The sequence below is a fragment of the Anoplopoma fimbria genome, chromosome 13 (genome assembly GCF_027596085.1).
Source record: "Anoplopoma fimbria isolate UVic2021 breed Golden Eagle Sablefish chromosome 13, Afim_UVic_2022, whole genome shotgun sequence".
NCBI lineage: Eukaryota > Metazoa > Chordata > Actinopteri > Perciformes > Anoplopomatidae > Anoplopoma > Anoplopoma fimbria.
Window position 1 is genome coordinate 25408131 of NC_072461.1, and position 21360 is coordinate 25429490.

The 21360-nt window shown below is 36.9% G+C and overlaps 1 protein-coding gene across 2 annotated transcripts; it reads left to right on the forward strand.

Annotated features, from left to right (window-relative positions):
• Nucleotides 1-1806: 1806 nt before the first annotated feature.
• Nucleotides 1807-17827, forward strand: LOC129100948 (SEC14-like protein 2). Of its 2 annotated transcripts, none has more exons than XM_054610510.1 (12): nucleotides 1807-1895; nucleotides 3838-3913; nucleotides 8345-8388; nucleotides 10539-10601; nucleotides 10871-11059; nucleotides 11993-12088; nucleotides 12278-12338; nucleotides 12443-12526; nucleotides 12627-12733; nucleotides 15564-15703; nucleotides 16452-16621; nucleotides 16744-17827. In XM_054610510.1, the coding sequence occupies exons 1-12, from the start codon at nucleotides 1842-1844 to the stop codon at nucleotides 16893-16895; spliced, it is 1236 nt and encodes a 411-aa protein (XP_054466485.1). In that variant the 5' UTR covers nucleotides 1807-1841; the 3' UTR covers nucleotides 16896-17827. The 2 variants fall into 2 exon arrangements, with proteins under 2 accessions (XP_054466485.1, XP_054466486.1); XM_054610511.1 differs by having other exon boundaries at nucleotides 8345-8379.
• The last annotated feature ends 3533 nt before the right edge of the window (nucleotides 17828-21360 follow it).

A 21360-nucleotide genomic window follows, 5' to 3' on the forward strand; every position in this document is an offset into this window, starting at 1 on the left:
ACTACAGTAGTAGATCCCCACATAGTATATAGATAGATATTCCTTTATTGATCCCCATGGGAGCAGCTCAAGTACAGGGTAAACAGATTAAGATAATAAATAAAAGATATTATACAATAAAATAAAATAAAATAAAAATAGAACTATATAATAGTGACACAGTACCCAGTTGTTGTTTATATTTTCAGAAACATTGTTTAAGATACCTATATGTAGAACTATGTCACCACACCTATAATAGTTTCTGTCTGTATATATAATATTTCAGTTACTGTGGATTCTTTACTGTTTTTTATTGCTCATTTGCTTATTTATAATACTTATTTCTGATCTTGTTTTTTTACTTATGTTTCTTGTTTACATTATCCTCTCTGCTGCTGTTATCCTGTAAACGTCCCCGCTGCGGGACTAATAAAGGATTATTTTATTTTATCTTATCTTATCTAATGGGAACAACTCAATTGCTGAATAAAAAAATAAAAAAATAAATAGAATACCTCTTGCTATATTTGCGCATGTGCGAAATTCTCGGATTATGAGTCACTCAATAAAAAAATTATTACAATTACAATTTTAGGACATTTTATCAATTACTACAGTAGTAAATCAAAACGTAGTGTACACTAGTGACACAATACCCTATTGTTATTTTCAGAAATATTGTCTAGGTCCTAGGCAATAAAATACAAAATACACTGTGCAATTTATAGCTGTAATATTTTTTCTGTCTGTACATATAATATTTCAGTTATTGTGGATTTTTTTTTTACAGTTTTTTATTGCTTATTTATAATACTTGCTTTTTATTTCATTTTATTTCATCTTGTTTTTCTTTTACTATGTCTCTTGTTTTGCACTATACTCCCCGCTGCGGGACTAATAAAGGATTATCTTATCTTATCTTATTTTATCTTTAAACTCCTTGTGTGTACAACTACATATACTAGTGCAGTGGTTCTCAACCTTTTTTCAGTGATGTACCCCCTGTGAAATATTTTTTCAGCCAAGTACCCCCTAACCAGCGACAATAATAACATGACAATAAAAACATGTGCAATACATTACACATTACACTGTGCAATAATAGTTAAAAAAGTTAAAATAGTTTTTTTTCTGTCTGTAAATATAATATTTCAGTTATTGTTGTTTTTCTACTGTTTTTTTTTATTGCTTATTTATAATACTTGTAATTTGTGTAGTTGTATAGTATGTGTATTTATTGTCTGTGTCTGTGTAGTTGTATAGTATGTGTATTTATTGTCTGTGTAGTTGTATAGTATGTGTATTTATTGTCTGTGTAGTTGTATAGTATGTGTATTTATTGTCTGTGTAGTTGTATAGTATGTGTATTTATTGTCTGTGTAGTTGTATAGTATGTGTATTTATTGTCTGTGTCTGTGTAGTTGTATAGTATGTGTATTTATTGTCTGTGTAGTTGTATAGTATGTGTATTTATTGTCTGTGTAGTTGTATAGTATGTGTATTTATTGTCTGTGTAGTTGTATAGTATGTGTATCTTTAGTTGTATATTGTCTGTGTAGTTGTATAGTATGTGTATTTATTGTCTGTGTAGTTGTATAGTATGTGTATTTATTTGTGTATAGTATGTGTATTTATTGTCTGTGTAGTTGAGCTGCTGCAACACTTGAATTTCCCTCTTATCTTATCTTTTGGTTCCTCCTTTTCAACACGAGTCATGCTCCTGTTATGTGATCCTATCGTTGTAGTCAGGGTGGTGTTTACATGTCTGTAGTTAATCACCTGCAGGCAGCTGACACAGAGCAGAGCTGCAGCAGAGTCTGTGTCGGTGCGTCGGTCTGCTGATCTGAGTCTTCTTCATCATGAGTGGAAGAGTCGGAGACCTCAGTCCTAAGCAGGCTGAAGCCCTGCAGCAGGTATATGATAACAATGATAATAATGATGATGATAATGATGATGATAATAATGATAATAATAATAATAATGATAATAATAATGATAATGATAATAATAATAATAATAATAATAATGATAATAATAATGATAATAATAATGATAATGATAATAATAATAATAATAATTGTGCTTCATACTGCAGTATCTTGCAGTAGACTATACTTTTCTTTCCAGGTATCCCTAAAACTGTTATGTAAGCTCTTTTTTAAGACAGGGGTCATAAGCTGTATATAATATCATTCTCTAAGGTTAATGAATAAATAGGCTTATAGATAATTAGCTTAAAGCCATAACTGTCATATGGATTTTTCTTCATTTATTTTTGTTTAAGCGATTTGTATTTTTTTTTCTGGAAAATGTAAGAAAATAGTGAGAAATCAAGTCAATTTAAATTGCTTACAACCATATTTAATATATTATGATAGCTTGTTTAGTCCCCCAACAAATGTTAATTTCTATCACACAAGAAAAAATTAGAAAGCATCAAATTGTTCCATTTGAGAAGCTGCAACCAGCAAATGTTTGCCTATGAATAAATAATAAAGAATAATAATAATACAAAAAATAAAGAAGGCCTAATAAATTAAGAAAAATAATAAAACCCTTTGTAAAGGGTTCCATCTCAAAGCAAGGGTGTAAATTCCACTGTGAATTAAAGGAAACAATAATTCAATCATATTTTAATTAACAAGTTCTCAAACTCAAAGTGATGTTTTCATATTTCTCATGCTCTCCAAACCGACAGTCTAAAGAGACATAAATACAGCCTCGTCTACATTACAATACAGATATTTAGGCAACTTTATATTTAGGCCATTTTAAATGATTTATTAGCCATTAGTTAACTTATTAGCTGCACCTTATAGACCTGCTATAAAGGCTGTCCTTTAAGAATATGAATATATCCACATCACTGTTTTCATGTGATTCATATGTTATAAATTGTTATGTTTGCTGTGATTCATTATAACACTAAACTTGGTTTAACTTAAGGGGAAGTTTGGTTTTGTAGTCCTTGTGGTTCAAATGAAGGGACATCTTAATGCAACAATGATACAACCGTTTGCATTCAACTTTACGGCAACAGTTTGGCCACTTCCTGTTTCAGCACGATAAAGCAACGTGCACATGACTGGCCTGCAGATAGTCCTGATATCAACCCCGTCCAACATCTTTAGGATAAACTGAAAAGTTGACTGAGACGAACGCTTTGCTGCAAAACATCTCACTAATGCACTCACTTAAATCCCTGCAGAAAGGTCCAACATCTAGTGGAAAGTCTAACTGGAGGCTGATATAGAAACACATTCATGCATATGGTTGTGGAATAATTGTCATTATTTTCAGCAAATATGACTATTCAATGGCTCCAGCTTCTCATGTTTGTAATATATGTTTTCTTCAACTGCTGTTATAATAAACTGAATATCTTTGAATTCTGGACTGTTAGTCCAACAAAACAATGTAAATATGTCAACTTGGGCCAAGCTAAATGATGAATCAAGAAACAAACCCAGCAGATTATTTTGCAGCCCTGATGCTCATTTGTCAACATACTTTTGTCCATGTTGTGTAATTGAAAAAAAGACACAAAAGCGTTGTTTTTCCACCCATGCAAAAATTATTTTACAGGCATCTGTTGCTGATCGTTGCCTTTAAAGTGTGTAAAATAATTAGTCACAAAGTCACAAGTTTCGGCAATTTTAGGAAATAAGAAACCCACAAATCTGAAATGAGTGAGAGGCTTTAAAGAAAGAAAAGTACTGTTGTTGTTTTTTAACCGTTAGGGTCAAACCAACTTTAAAGAGGAGGGTAAACATTTCTCTTCCTAGTATATCGAATCCTCATATGCAGAACATGTCAATCATATCACTTCTTCTTCTATCCTCCCTTCTGCTACAGTTTCGAGAGAGGATACAAGACATTCTTCCTCAACTTCCTGCACAGCATGACCACTTCCTGTTACGCTGGCTCAGAGGTGAGTTAAGAAACGTGCTTTTACCTAACCACAGGAAAAAAACCCTCTTCCACAATCCTTTTCTATTTATGCTATAAGCGCCTGATAATTTGCCTTTATAGTCAATTTGCATGCATTCACAGGGAGAATGTCGGTGTCGTTGCAAAAAGCAGAAGCTGCAGAGGTTTATGACATTGAAGGACGTGATGCAACGCACATAAACACTTTGTTTGCACGGGGTTGAGAAAGAGACTCACATGTTTTTCACGCCTAAACTCGATGCTCAAACCACAAATAAAAAAAAAAAACCAAGAGACTGATTAATCAGCAGCGGTTAAAACAAATCAGGAAGACGTGAGTTGTTTTTTTTTGCAACTTTAAACCAAATGTGAAAAAGCACATGATTTCAGTCAGTTATAAAACGTTTTGTATTTTAGCTGTTGTGAGCCGTTTTTTCACCTAAAAACTAAAATTTTGCTGCAGGATGTTGTGCAATCATAGTTTTTTTTAGCAAAGTTTGAGTCAGCACCATCAGACCTGCATCAAACACTGCCCCTACTGCTGAATACAGCAGCTCGAAAGCTTGTTGATTCATCTTTTTTAATTGGTTAATCCATTTATAAATCCTATGATGTGTATTTTGGTCCATTAAATTAATTATAAAAAGAAGAATTATTATTATAAACAGCTGGGAAGCCCTAAAAAACATGTGACATTATAGGAAATAATTCTTGGCTACATTGGCCCTACTGCTTTTCCATCATACTTTCATACTACAGCAAGTATGAAATGTTAAACAGTTATTAATTAGCATTCTGTGTATTGTTAAAAAGGTCTTAGAACGCTGCGGACGCTCTGGTTGAATTAACGCATTCAAACTCTGGAGGAAATGGGGAGCTAGTGATTAAAGGAGGCCTTGCTCTGATTAGCTCTGCAGCAGAGGGTTAGCACTCTGTGTTTCACGCTAATCCGGAGCTAATCGCATTAAAGGACGCACTACGATGGCCGACGGCCCGTCTGCCAGGAGACAGTCTGCTGCAAAGTTCCAGGAATAGTCTCCTCCAAAATAACTTTCATAAGAAGGAGTTCAGAGTTCAGAGCGGCAGTGAAGGCGTTTTGTTCTCTTTAATGAAGCCGTACTAAACGACCATGGCGTCACAGCTCCAGACACGGACAATGACGGGGTCTGTTTGGGGCAAATGTACGCTCTGAGAGATTCATGTTATCTTCCCCTTTCAGCATCAATGTAAAGATGGATCCCATTCAAACTGTGGGAATATAGTGCGTGGATAGCTCAGTGCAGTTAATTGATTAAACGTTAATGATTTAAGGCCCGAGGTGGCACACAGTGAGCACTAATGATTGACCTTATAATAATCTAGATCACAACAAATGTTTTGTGCAAGTTCAACACTGCATTGTGTATATGAATAGTAATTATATAAACAAATAGCTTCTTTTGTAATCGATGTGTTTGGTAAAAGCTCTCCATGAACACAGACAAACCTACATTGATACTCTTTGGTAACTGGGGATAGCTGCTGATAGCTACTGGGGGGAAATAAAAGCGCTATCCACTTCTTGTTTTGGTTACGCACTTTCTTTTGGCTGTAAATGAAGCCTTCATTTTCAGGGCGAAAGTAGCTTAAAGAGGAGGATGGCGTATTTTTCTATGCCAATCCCCCGAAAGTTAGCACCGCGCTGGTTCCCTTGACAAAAAGCCAATGGGATTATTCCATTGGCTTTTTGGAATATTGCAGATAAATAATCTCTGTGGCAAACACAAATTCATTAACACATTTTGTCCAGCAAGATAATCTTCACATATAAACACCGCTTTAATGATTTTTGAAACGTGGATGCAATCGTCAGAAGTAAAAAGCTACCGTTAGGCCATAAAAGAACTACACCACAATTGCATGTATAATCAACGAGACTGTAAAGGCGGACTAGTCGCTGTGATGTCATTTTGAAGTCTCATTTGTTAGCAACCACCTTTTTTTACGACAAGTTAAAGCTTCAGGGGTATTTACGGATGTATTTCATATCATAAACAAAACGTTAAAATCTCTTAAGCTTGTGTTAACCTCAGCATTTATTTCAGACATCTAACCAAAAACACGTTTAAAAAAAACTGACTTCGAGATGATGTTACTGTTGCAAAGATATTAACCAATTTCGGGGTTTTAGGACTCATTCCTGCATCACTCTACAGGGAACCAATCTGAACATTATGCAATCAACATTTACTTGAGTTATACCAAAAGACTTGTCAATTGTTACAGTTAGAATCCACCAGGTAAAACACAAATACTTGGTTGTATCTGAACTAGACACCTCTTGTCTACTAGCTGCTTTTTGTCCATGAAATAGTAGCTGTAAGCGAAAGTAAAAAGGTTTTAAATACTGATTATAGGCGAACTTGTGTCTGGCAGCAGAGAGAAGGAAATCAGGAGTGTAGTATATAATTTATTGCAGTTTACGACATAAATGCCTTCGAGGGAAACGGGGCGTAGCTGTTTATGCTCCTGTGCCAAGGTTTCGTATTCCTTGTGATATTGTGAGTGAAATCAATGTGTGATAGATCCAGTTGAGTCTTGTACTAAAGGCCAGTCATCCTCCTCCCCTTCATAACCTTTACTCCGACTGGGTGTGTACAGTATCTCTGAGGAGCTCATCCAAAAGAGACAGCAATTCAGCCTGTACTTGAGCACGTTAGGATAAGGTATTATAGATGGCAGTTCACCTTTTGTTCCAGAGTTCAGTGAGACAGACTTTTTTTTGCTCAAAACCACAAAGTCCAGTTTGTGACTATTTTTTTTTTTTTTAAATCATGCTTACATGTGTGCAGTTTGTCTTGGACTTGACCATAGACTGGTTTCAGTGACCTCACCTATAGGTTATGAAAGAGACGTTGTGAAGCTCAAAGTGGGCACCTTGGCAGTGACAAACTCCTGGCTATACTAAAAATGGGCAAAGAGGTGGGTCATCAGTGGAGCTGAGACGGTGACCACCTGTCACTCGAAGTGGCCACGCCCTCAATAATGCCTAACTTTAAACCTTAATATATTTTAAACGGATGAGTTTATGAAAATGAACCCTCTCGTGCTGATGTCATGAATGGGGATGTTAGCTATAAAGATCAAAGCAATCTTTTTGTTCCGAGCTGTAATAACTTCATCATTTTTAACATGGGGGTCTTTGGGGATTTACTTGTTTTTTGCCTCAAGTGGCCATTTAAGGAACTGCATTTCTCCTTACCGGAGATTGGCGCCTGGGGGTCTTGATGCTGCGATGACATGAAATTTAGTGACTATTGCCTTCCTTTGACTTTCAGCTTTTTTTCTCTCCTGAGGTATAGACATGTAGGGATTGTAATACTATTTGTACGGCCTTTTTTGTTACGTTCACAACTGACTAGCAAAGCATGACGCCTTCTCCTTCTCGCCTACTTGCTATCCTAATCTTTCTAAAAGTTTGAGACTGAGGGCTGATTTAAAAAGACACAAAGTACACTTTCCCTTTTATAAGACCTTGACCAGTCGTCTGTGAGATAATATGCAGACTGCGTTTGCCCTCGTATATCTGCTACATTATCAACCTCTATCGCAGCTTAAGATAACGTTATGCAGATAACCAAATCTGAACTCCGTCACCTATCTGAGAAGGAACAGGGTCTGATATGTCCCGGGGCCTGGGACAGAGGATGTAGCATGTGAACAGATTGTAAAACCCTCTGAGCCAAATTTGTAATTTGTGATTTTGGGCTATACAAAATAAATTGAATTGAAGGTCTTTTATACGTCTAAAAAATGTACACAAAACCTCATTTTACAAAAGGATGCATTCATATGTTAAAAAGCTGACGGAGGTACTGTGTTTATTATTAGTAGTTAAAACACTGAGGTTATCGGAGCATAACACTTGCCAGAATCTGCTCTGTGCTTCTATAATTGTAAATCACCGTGTCCTCGTTAAGGTGCCAGACTGAAGCATTAGGTACGGTGTAATCCACTGCAGGAGTAACTTGTCACACTGTTGTGCTTTTCCAGCAGACAGTCAGCTGCAGGAATAATCACCTTAGATGGAGTAGTAAGACAGCGAGCTGTGTGTCCACTCAGTTCTGGATCAGTCATACTGACACAGAGGGTTTAATATGTTACAGTAGACGAGCTCTTTTCACGAGTTTATTCCCAGAGGGTTCCAGTTACAATTATACAATTGAAGATATTGTTTTTAATAATACAATAGAAAATACTTTGCCTTTTGCACACAATAAGTGGACAGACATTTGTCTTGCATTTCCATGTGAAAAAACTATAAATAAAAAGGATACTTTTTTTTATTTTTAACGTCTTTAACATTTACAAAAGACAGTTTAACATTTATGGAACACCGATGCCTGTATTTATCATTGCATCCTCTTTTTTATTTTCCTCTCTCTTTTTCCAGCCAGAAACTTCAACGTCCAGAAGTCGGAGGCCATGGTACGAAAGGTAACATGTTCAGCTTCTCTATTGAGTCGTACTCTTGAAGTAATTCGATACAAATCATGAATTGAATTGAAAAGCCGAGGTTCAACCACAGCGCCTCCTCTTTCAGTGACTAATGTGTGTCCTGTGTGAAAGTGCATTTAGTACCGGCAGAGACTCATCAGCTCAGGAGTGGCTGCAGATTAGAGAGGAGTGTGGTAATGGCTGTGGGGAAATTGAGTCATCAAGGCCTGAGGAGATAAGACATAGATAAAAGGGATCAAGTGAATAATTAAAATGGCAGAGGAAGTTTTACAGCCAGCTAGCTTAAAGCTGCATTAAGCGGTTTGTGTCCACTAGGTGGCAGAAGTTCTAATCATTTTAGTTTGAACACTAGAGGTCACTACCATTTACGAACAACCACTTGACTTGATTTATAACTAGTCAATGAAAACATTTACCCCAGTTGATTAGGTAAACATGGCTGAAACCGAAAAGACGGAAAAGATCTGAAAATTCCGGAAGTGTTGGGACATTTTTGATTTTCACAGAAGTCTGTTGCTGTGATGAAAGAGTATAATGTTAGAAGACAGCAAACTAAACATCAGTACATCGCTTTGTACTGGTACATGGGGGTCTTGTCTAAAAACACTAGTTTTGCTCCAAATTGTATACTTTTTCTTTTTCCTCCAAGTATATTCTGCAGCTTCGTTCACAAAGTATGTACATTAGCATGCAGTATGCATTACATTGGGACATATACTACTTCCTCATAACATGGCACCTTAAACTTTGAACGTCTTGTTCATACATCAGTTGCGCAAAGGATTGTGTGTCAGAAAAGCAAGAACATTTGACATACTATGTATTGGGACATGCTAAATATTTTTCTGGCATGCTAAATTGTATGCTAGTACGGATATTGGAACACATACACTGGTTTTCTTGCAGTATGACTGGTTGATAGTGTTGAGTAACTAGTTTCACATAACAGACTTATACATAGTAATTGCTAAATGAATGTAATTCATAAGTTACTGAGAAAAATATGTTATTAAATTACAGTTACTAATTAAAAATGTTGGTGATCACAATAGGGTTAAATCCGAATGTATTCTTTTCAGTCCAAAGCTTATATGTAGAATATAAAGGGTTAATGGAGGATTCTTGGTTTCAGATCATTATACATTAACTAAAACATAGTTATGAATATTATATTCAATTTCTGCCAATAAATCCCCCTAAATCCTACACACTGGTCCTTTAAAGGAAACACTAGCGTGCTTGCTCAATGGGGTCAGTTGTTTGTTTCTCCCAAATCAAACTTTTTTTGCTTCATGTGCCACCGAGCAACCATCAAGGGAATAAACAGGGCGCCGCCTCCAACACTGTATCCGTTTCTCTTTATACATTCATGGTTTTCACAGGCCAACGCCTAGAATTTGCTACTACCTAATCCCAGGTAACAGGACCATCTCAACGATCTTGTGTTTGATGGGAAACCCCATAATTATCCTAGTGATCCCAGCAATAAACAACCACACCTACTTCAACCTACCAATGTGCAAAACCACATGGTAGAAGCTAACATAAGCAGAGGCTACTTTTTAGCCAGCTTTTTGTTCAGTTTACTGAATAAAACAAACCAGTGTTAACTGTGCTACTATAGCTATATTCTTTGAACAAACCTTATCAAACTTACTCTCAATCCGAACTACACCAACACCTACACCACCTTGTACAGTTGTCTTCATTACTTCATGCCCAAGTAGTTCAAATAATCTGCTTTTTCATAAATCTATCGGCCCGGCTGAAAACAAATCAGTGAATGTATATAATAAAATTGTATGTGAGGCTATTTGAAACATCCCCTTTCCCCCTTTGTTGGTGTGATTGAGGTTGTAAGTGTGTGTTGGCATGTATGAGTGTACTGTAGTGTTAACACAGCGGTAAGTAACTGATCCCCTTCCTGCTGACGGAGCAGGTTTTACATCACCTACTGTCTGAAACCTCCTAAGCCACTTAAATCACCACATTGTGCCACTGAACACGCAGTCTATCAGCCAGGAAGTTTAAAAACAACATTACTATGTTTTAATGTACTGACTGTATATTATTAATCATGTGATAAGTGGTTTTACTGAACTTAACATGCGCTCATTTTTTTCTTCCAGCATGTGGAGTTCAGGAAACAGATGAAAGTAGACACAATACTCACCGACTGGCATCCACCAGAGGTAAAAAACATTTAACATTATAAACCACAACCCAGTGTAGGTTTGGTGCATTTAACAGTTTATTCAATAATGCTGTCCTCAACCAAAGATATTTTTAGTTTCCTAACACTCATTTGATTTTGTCAATTAGATAATTAGATGGTTTAATTGACAGATTTCTCCACAAAGCACAACAGAGATTTGCTCAAAAATATGTTTTTTTCAAATAAATGTGTCAAATATTCCAGTAAACGACTGATGAAACCATTTAAAACGACTGCCGTCTGCAGGTGATAGAGAAGTATCTGTCAGGAGGGATGTGTGGCTACGACCGCGAGGGCAGTCCCATCTGGTACGATGTCATCGGGCCCGTGGATCCTAAAGGCCTCTTCCTGTCCGCCTCCAAGCAAGACTTCATCAAGTCCAAGATCAGGGACTGTCAGGCCCTGCAGAGGGAATGTTGCCTCCAGTCGCAGAGGGTGAGAGACCACAGACCCAGTGGTCCTCCTGATCACGCTTCATACTAAACCCAAAAGCCCAAAGCTCTAAAAAGCAGATTTTTGACTTTTCTTGAACCTTTCTTGGGAAATACTGTGTAATTTTGCCTCTCGATGCTTTTAAAAATGATTCTAACGGAACAATATGAGAAGGAAACACTACTTTGATTTAGTATTTGCTAATTATAGACATGCATGTCAGTAGTACACATGGGCTCTTATTAAATGGTTACAGGCCCAAACATGTTGGAAACCATGGCAGTAAAGTTTATTTTCCTTTATCAAACACATGACCTTTTTGCTTTTTTGTTTTCTGAGCAGTGGTACTAGTTTTCCACTGATAAAATAAAATGTGACTTCTCAAGTTCTTTTTTGCGCCGTTCAAAATCTGCTAAAAACATGACACAAATTTTAAGATTAAGAAACGCAACATTTAACTTTATATCAACACGTATTAAACCCAGGAATATGTTTAGTCAGAATATGTTTTCTGTTGTCTGGAGAAGCATAAACCACTGAAATTCTAGTTTGGGTTTATTAGCTACTCGCCATTTTCAAATTGCTGGAATTTTGATTCCAACACCATCATCAGTTTATTTTTCCTGTAAAATAATTAATTCAGTCTGTATTATCCTTATAATAATGATTTACCATTAACTGCTTAAAAGTTTCCCCTGATTGATTTCAAATTGCATATTTTAATAATTATTTTTTATGTATTTTTATGTCATTCATTCAGATGTCATATGGATGTATCACTACGTTTTATAACATTACTCGTTAATGCTAATGCTTCATTAAAACCAGCCAACATTTAATGGCCAGCCTGCTCTACTAATTGACCACATTTATTTTATATTTGATACATTATTGTATAGTTTCATAGATTAAATATCCCTGTCTTTCTGTCACCAGCTTGAGAAGAACGTGGAGTCAATCACTATGATCTACGACGTAGAAGGTCTGGGTCTGAAACACATATGGAAGCCTGCTATAGAAACGTTTGGAGAGGTATATAGACACACACACACACACACACACACACACACACACACACACACACACACACACACACACACACACACACACACACACACACACACACATACATACACATCCAGTGTGGACATTCACCTCTGAAAAAATTAATAAGAGAAGCAAACTGTTCCAAATACCATACATGTTCCTCTGTGCCACCAGATCCTCCAGATGTTTGAAGAAAACTACCCAGAAGGCTTGAAAAGGTTGTTTGTCATAAAAGGTAAATCTGTCCTTCCTGTGTTTCTGTATTCGTCATTTTATCATCATATCTTACTTTTGAAGAACCAGATTCAAATCTCGCTTGTTAACTTTTTTCTCCTGCAGCACCCAAACTCTTCCCCGTGGCCTTCAACCTCGTCAAGCACTTTCTGAGTGAGAACACGAGACAGAAGATCAACATCCTCGGGGGTGAGATGCTTCGTCTTATTTTACCGAATATTTCCACCCAATCCAAACACTTTGACCTCCCTCCTTTCTGATCAAAATGACCCGTTGTTTTTTGCCACAGCTAACTGGCAGGAAGTTTTACTGAAGTACATCGATGCAGAGGAGCTGCCGGTGATATACGGCGGAAAACTGACGGATCCTGATGGAGATCCTCGCTGTCGGACCAAGGTGAGTCAGCCAATCCAACCCAAACTGAACACCCATGGGTGCTGGTTGTTTAAGTACTTAAAAGGTGGACTAAAGAGGAGTTGGAGGAGACCTGTATCTAGTGCAGATGCTGCATTATTTTGAGATATTGTTAATTTTTGCATATGCGCTTCTAGACATATTCATGAAGATATATTCCCTAGATGTTTAAAATCTGCATCCTTTGCTCATGTGGTTTGGCAGCTTTCAGCTTTGCTTTGGTGAGGGACTGTCTGTTCCTGTCTGTATGCTGTGCACATAAAACGTTGTGGGTTAAAATTTGACTGGCAAAACATGGTTTTTATGCGAGTTCCCACCACCACCAGTTTTGTCTCAGCCAAGCATGAAAAAAAAAGGAATAATTTGCCACATGCATTACATTGGGACTACAACTTCAGGCTACAAACAGGCCAAATGGAACGCAGTGAATGAGATGTTCGCTATAAAATGTTAATGCTGCCAACACTGGCTGTGGCAAGGATCCTGTTACACATGATGAAAGAGCCAGTTTGATCACAGCAGGGCAACAACAAAGGGCTATTCTGGGCCGGAAGAATGAATCAATAACTGCACACATGATGGATACAGTTTATCTCTGGCAAACCAGACATGTACAAATAGAAATAGAAATAGAAAACTGATGCAAAAAGGATGCAATTTGTGGGACGAACACATGGTTTGCTGTGTGAATTATAACAGTTAATGACAGACGACATTTGCAGACAATTCACAGGAAATTGCAGTTGAAAAATGACTAAACTATTCAAGAAAAACGCCCACTTCATCCCGGCTTCATCCCCGCCTCGCTGCGTAGAAATGGCAAAAGCTCTAAGGTGTAGTACAGAGCAACACTAGCAGAGAGCAGCAGCTTCACTAGTTGCGTTTGTAGATAATAATCTAGATGAGAAAAAAACTGACCTTGCGTTTGTTTCTGTAGATAAATAATTGGTCCCAGGAAAGATGAGGAACAGGAAGAGAGAATTTCATTTTCGGCTCCATTCAAGATTCAAGGAATTGGGATGCTCTGCCTCAAAGTGTTTTCTTTTTTGCTACGTTTTTTATTTATTTATTTATTAGTTTAGCTACCTGTGTGTCCTTGAAGTTCTACTGTATTATTTCAGTTAGGTCGTAGGAACAGAGTCATCTGGAGGATGTCATCAGGAGTTGTTGGACAGTTTAGGAAATGCGCTTAATCACTTTCTTGCAGAGAGTTAGATGAGAAGATTGAGACCACTCTCATGTCCGTGCAAAACATATGAAGCTTATATGCCAGCAGCAAGCTAGTTTAGCTTAGCATAAAGACTGGAAGCGGGGGGAAACAGCTAGCGATGAAGTCACTCCAGGTAGTCACTGTGCACGACCAAGAAGTAGTCCACTATGTATCATTTCTACACTTTGGTTTGTTGGATTTTGTTACCGTTAGACAGAGCTAGGCTAGCTGTTTCCAGTCTTAATGCTAAGCTAAATGTAGCATTGTGTATTTCCCAAAATGTTGAATTATTCCTTTTAAGAATTGGGCATTATTTATGGGTCTGAAGGAATGGTTTTTGAAATTGGTCTAGTATTGAGGGAACGTTGCAGAATGGGTGAAACTCCTTACCGTCAATGTACGACCACTTAATGTGCTTGTTTTTGCTACTGACAGACTGAAATGAGTATTATAAGTGAAAGGAACCCTACAGTAAAATAAAACATTTGTCTTTACGCTTGGCTTCATCCGGTCTGTCTGCTACCGTGTGTCTTGCTCAAGTAGAAGTCTTGTTCTGAAATCTAACGGCCTCATCCACATTGTCAAAAATCAGCTATGACATTGGAAATATTTTAGAGAACACTAAGCCACTCTTTCTGTTCTTAAACACAACAAACACCAGCACTCCTATCTCCAACTCTCTATCACGTTTCCACCGCTGTCTTCCAGCTACGAGTCACATGACACAATAAGAAACTTTAGCTACTGACGTCTGCAAAGATTGTTGTCCCCATTAGTCACTTAGACACATAAGTATGGGAAAAGAAGCAGTATGGGAAAATACAGTCCAGGTTGAAAAATATCAAAGTTACCCTTTAATATCGTAAGAGGATCCGGTTTATGTTAAATTGTAGTTATCTGTACAGCAGGAAAAGATTACTTTTGACATTAAATCTTTGTGATTTGCTTGCTTTAAAAACTGTTGAGCCTTGTGCGTCTTATATGTGAGTTTGTTTTTCTACCTTTCCTCCTTCAGCTTTAGTCAAATCTGCACAACTTATGTGATGGAACAAAAAACTCAGCCTGAAAGATGTCTGATGAAGTTTTGCTCTCTGACGGACTTTATGACAGTGTGTGTTTTTTTTTCTTTTAGTATTACCTTTCTTTCTGCATCTTTTCATTTTGTCAGTTAACAGTTTCCCAATAACGGTTCTGTTAAGTTTGACATTTCTACAAGACTTTTAGAGAAGTGGGTTTCACATGAGTTTAACTTCCCTTATAATAACGCTCAAGACCGGTCTGAAACAACAACTGTTAAATATTTAATGTTGTTTATCACCAGCTGGATTTAATTAACACACACTGAATCACAGCCCTCTGTTGGTTCCAACTGGGAACACAGTTGATTGGTTTCATGTTTATGCGAATAAACTTTGGAAAAGAGAGAGAATTTTTTTTTTGTGCAATAGCTGTAGAAATTACAAGCATTCAGACAAAATCACAGTAAGTGATGGCTTTCTCTTTCTACCTCCCCTCTCCTTACCCCAGACTTTCAACATTTCATATATCTAACTTTTTGACACCCATATCTCTAACTCTGTTTATGCATGGTCTCGGCTGCAGATAAACCACGTGGGCCCAGTTCCCCCGTCCTACTATGTGCGGGACCACGTTAAGGTGGACTACGAGCAGTGTATGACCGTCAGCCGGGGTTCATCCCAACAGCTGGACTACGAGATCCTGTTCCCAGGCTGCGTTCTCAGGTGAGATGAATGCAACACGTTTTCTCACAGATCTTGTAGACAATAGAAATAAATATTTAAAGTGGTTCTGATATATGACTGGTGAGGCCTGCCCCTGTAGTTATCCCTCACTGGTTCGCATCCTTTGCTCATGTGGTTTGGCAGCTTTCAGCTTTGCTTTGGTGAGGGACTGCCTGTTCCTGTCTGTATGCTGTGCACATAAAACGTTGTGGGTTCAAATTTGACTGGCAAAACATGTTTTTTTATGCGAGTTCCCACCACCACCAGTTTTGTCTCGGCCAAGCATGAAAAAAAAAGGAATAATTTGCCACATGCATTACATTGGGACTACAACTTCAGGCTACAAACAGGCCAAATGGAACGCAGTGAATGAGATGTTCGCTATATTCGCTATTTTAATCACATTTCCTCATACACAGAGATGATTCAGAGAATGTATGGTTAGGAAAATGTGCCTCAAAAGCATGGAAAAGTCTTGGAATAGTATTGGTTAAATGTGTATGAACCCTGAGATACACATTTGTTTTAGTTATAAGGCAGAGTTAGATCACATTATTTGTTGTGGTAATGCATTATTAAACATAATTTAGTGCTTTTTTAAGTGCTTTCAAATGTTGTGCATGACACCAAATACTGTATGGACACAGTGTTTTGTCTGTAGTAAAAAATGTAGTTCACAGAAAATTTCAGAAATCCAAGGTTAAGCCTAAATCATTTGGTAAATATTTTCTCTTTCCTATCTCTATAGGTGGCAGTTTGCAACTGAGAGTGCAGACATCGGTTTCGGGGTGTTTATGAAGGCTAAAAAGGGCGAGTGGAAGAAAGCATCCCAGATGCATGAAGTCGTGCTCAGCCAGCGTTACAACGCCCACTTAGTACCCGAGGACGGATCACTGACCTGTGAGCAACCGGGAGTCTGTGAGTAACCTGACGCTCAGAACGCTCTGGAGCTCAAAGAGCTTTATGATGTGTAATTATCAGATCAGAGTACAGTTAAATAAATAAATAAATATATATTCTGCTCTGTTTGTCTTCCCCAGACGTCCTGAGATTTGACAACACTTACAGCATCTTCCAGGCCAAAAGAATCAGCTTTTCCGTTGAGGTCCTGCTCCCGGACCGCCTACAGTCCCCACAGACCAACGGCGGGTCCAAAAACCACGAGCAAGCTGAGGGCAACGACCAATCGTAACCAAGAAGGAGACAAAATGTGCCACGTCCGTGTTGGCGGATTTCACTAACGTTTAGCCGCCACTAAGCACAGCCTGAGAAACTTGAGTTGAACACAGGAACTGCGACATGCTGCGAACACGCACAAAAGTATTCAACCCATGTTAAGATCTGACTGTTTGACCTTTTAATAATATTTAATGATGACCTAATTCACGTTCTATCCATTTCTGAAAGGAAAAGAAGGGACACACATAATATGACCAAAAGTGTGTTGTTATTTTGGACAACAAATCACGCATGGGTGCAATGGTTGGGTGTCCACATACTTCTAGCTTCACATTTCATGTATTCAGTTCTGTTGGACCACGTTATTGTTGCTAGGAGACAAGAGAACCGTTTTTTTTTACCTCAAGAGCGTACCATTGCAACAATTAGAAGTTAGTTATCTCTCCAAGAACAAGAGGCTCGCAGCTACGTTAGCCCCCACTAGCATTACACAACGGTTTGTGGTCGAGATGCATTGTGGGTAATGTCGTCTTCAGGTTTTGACAAGGAAGAAAATTGCAAGGAACCAAAAAAACGTTATCAGTCAATGTTATTGTATTTCAGTGCGTAGTTTTTTTAAATCCTCACTTGTGTGTTGACCAGTGTTAGTTTCACATTATGCTTCAGTTAGCCACCGAGTGAATCAGGTCACTGCTACCAAAGCAAAGTATGACGTGTATAATAGTATAAAAGTTATTATTAAAATGAAAAGGTAGTATTTTATTATTATTTTTCTTCAAACACAGATAAACATTCTCGCTAGATGTTTATTTTCCATGACAGTCAGTAACGGTATAAGCATTTCAGTTCATTTACATACAATTGTGTTTTGTTGCTATTTTGAGACTTGAAGGAAAAATGAATCTAGAAATTGTACCGCTTTCTGCCTTCGTGTTTTATTAGAATTAATGGTCACACACTGAATATACAAAAAAAACATTATTACACATGAAGGGTTATTTAATAATTTGTTATGAGTTTCTAAATTATTATTTTTTTTATTATGAACATTCATTGCTCATTGGATGTACCTCGGATTTTCTCTTTCCAGATTTGCAAACAACATTCCATAAAATATTTATTTTTGCATTGCTAATTTATTTCCAGAAAATGGTTTGAAACAATATTTATTTCGTAATAATAAATATTAAAGTCAAAAACACTGTATATCTGATTTATGCGATGTACATGATACAGTATTACATAAAAGCCATGCGGACTTGTTTGCAGTGAATGAAAATGAAAATATTTTACTCTCACAAGACGATAACTGAATGTAAATTATGTCAGATAGTCAGAATGGAGGATTATTCACATTATTTTCATATTTATATTTGTACAAGTACTAAGTGACTTTTGCAACAACCTGGTAAATCCTAAGGAATGATAATAATGATCGATAAATATCTTTGCATATATGATAAAGATGCTATAAACTCAAAATAATTGTAAGATAAGTGAATAAAAGGTGTTGACAATTTGCTGAATATGTTTTTGTATTTTATTTACCCCCTTTGGAAACAGTAAAAGGCAGCTTCTATGTCAACTTTCACTACCATTTGTTCTGTCTTGATTGGTTGGCGTGATTGTAATGCAACTAACCAGGGACGAGGTGAAAAGCCTGCAAAACTGGAGTGTTGGACTTTATGAGGGGAGGATATCAGTTACTTCAGGTTCAAGGGTTTAAAGGACAACAGGTTCTCAAATGGAAAAGAGCTTCTTTGACAGAAACAGTAGGATGTCTCCCTCTAGAGGAACAAGAGAGCGTCACATGTCTAATCTGCATTTGGTAAACCATGTTACAATAACATGTTCTGCATCACTGAGACATGTACTCTAAGTTTGAATCAGGGACTCTCCCTACACATTTCATAAAACCTTTTTTTCACTTTGGAAGCTGATATGAATGTGCTACCACATTATTTTTAGTAATAAAACAAAGTGCTTTTGACTTTGTTCTTTCAGGCCTTTAAGAAGACTGTACACAACCCAAGTATGAGCATAAACAGTGGCGTTTTAAGGTGACAAAAAGGGTGGAGCAACAACTACTTTGGATAAAAGCAAACCCAGAAAATATCTTAATTTTACAATTCGTCATAATGCGCTTTTTCACAATTCTCACAGTTTAACACATAAGTGATAATCCGACTACAAACATATCTGTTCTCCTCTACGTGCTGTTTTTTCTCGTTGTCCTGCTGCTTTCATGTTTGTTAATCGACATAAAGGATCCTAAAAGTCTGTTCTTGACCAGGTACCATCTCCTCCACGTGTTTGACGTCACACACACCAGAAGTGAACATAGCGTCTTCTCTGACAAGATAGCAGTTAGCCATTTTAGTCTGGAGAAACGCGCCATTTTAATTTGATTATTTTTACCCAAAATTTGGTTTATAACAATATCCCGCTGCTGGTGGTCTCCGAGGTGTTTGTTATAAAGAGTTTCCACTAAAGACAGACTTTTAAATCTGAGCTGTAGAAGATAATCCGCATCGTTCATGGTGACCGCTGTTACCCAGTGAGCATTTTCCGTTGAAAAGACGACTAATATTCAATTAATAAAAGAAGTCAACATTAGTTAAAATAATAAGCAATATTATCAATAATACAAAAAATACTATACAAAAATATTTGTTGATAACATAAAGTGCATTGACTGAGGTTTTAATAAGTACATTAGTAGAATGGGTCACAATGGTAATAAACTAAAATAACACTAGGTCTAGACCAGTTTAATTAAGGTTTTTTATAATTAAGGATTTTGATTATTTCATAACAATTCTATAATGTAGGATTTTGCATAAATCACAAACCTTTGCTTAATTTTCATTAAAAATTGTTGTACTTCATGAATTTACTTAATTTTGTAATAATGGACTTTGCTTGTTTTTTTAATAATTTAATCAATCATCAGTAAGTTTGTTGTTATACTCACCTGTCTAAGCATTTCGCTTGATTTTGTAGTTAAGGAAATTACCCTTTTTCATTAGAATTTTGCTTATTTTATACTTCATGAATTTACAATACTATGTTATTAAGGAAGACTGTGTATGCACGCACACATGCATGCATGCAGCTGAGAACCTAGAGTTTCACAGTGAGACATTCTTGTGCACCGGAAAAGTCTTAAAAATCTGCAAAACATGCATGCATGCAGTTACCTGAGAACCTAGAGTTTCACAGTGAGATCTGCACAAGCTTGAATGTGAGACTGTTTGACAAACTGACAAATCAATAGACCTAGTAGGTAGCTTTATGTTTTAGTAAAATTATACTGTTTCAGTTGGTGAAAACATGACCAGTCCACTTTCAGCTTCCCTGGTCCCAGTATAACCAGTCCAGTTCAGGTAAATCCAATCTTTTTTCTTTCTTACCCATGTAGACTTATATTATTATATAACATATTATGTTACTATGGGAAGTACATTAACCTAAACATAACATAACCTTACTTTAGTGGAATTAAAATTACTGATTTTTGAAAATACTCGCAAAAGGCAGAAGCACAAGTCGGGTACAAAATACGATGATAGTCTACATGCTGTTTTCAATGTAATCCCCTGAACCAGCAAACTTCTTTAGGGGACACCCTGCAAAGTTGCCATGTTAAAGCAGAAAAGAGTTTTAATGTAACTAGTAACACCTGTACTTTTGCTACTAGGACAAGTCAAAATGTCTGCTGTGAAAAGGGTCTATTAGGAGTCAATTTTTCATGCAGTGTAGTGTATAGATCAGGGCTGTTCTGAGGTGTATATCTTTTTATGTATAATTTATACTACTGTTTGAATATTTACCCAAACTAAAATATGGTATGGTTGCATACAGTGCTGTTTTAAATTAGAACATCCTGTACAGGTTTTCGCATTTTATCCATCCAACTCTGTTCTGTTCATTGAAAACACACTGATTAGAGACTGATATTCCCAGATCTGAGTCTTGGGGAAAGTTCTGTAGAGGAACATAAGAGACAAAAGACAAGACCCACTGCATTGATTCATAAATATTTTTATGTACAAAATAAGTATTTTCAACATATGTCACATTAGAGTAATTATAACTACTTTACATACATTTGATCGATCTTCATATTTCACAGTACATACATGAGAAAAAAAAAATCACAATTCTAGTACTCTTGTGTACAATAAATACATGCTCTGGTCGTAGGCTAAGTACAAACTTACAGTTAGTTTTGAACAGAGTGCAAGAGTTCAGTTGTCACTACAGATGTGGCCATTGTAAAATAACTTATAGACAGATGTTTGTCCAGTTTAATGCAGCAGAACCGAGGACAAAACTCTAAACTAGTTTCATCTATATTCTACCAAGACATCTTTTGAGTTTTGGAGCCAAAGTGCAGCTGGTTTTGGCAAACGTGCAGTGAGAGTTTGGACATCTACAACGGCCACACCTGTCCGCTAACGGCTAGCTGAACACTT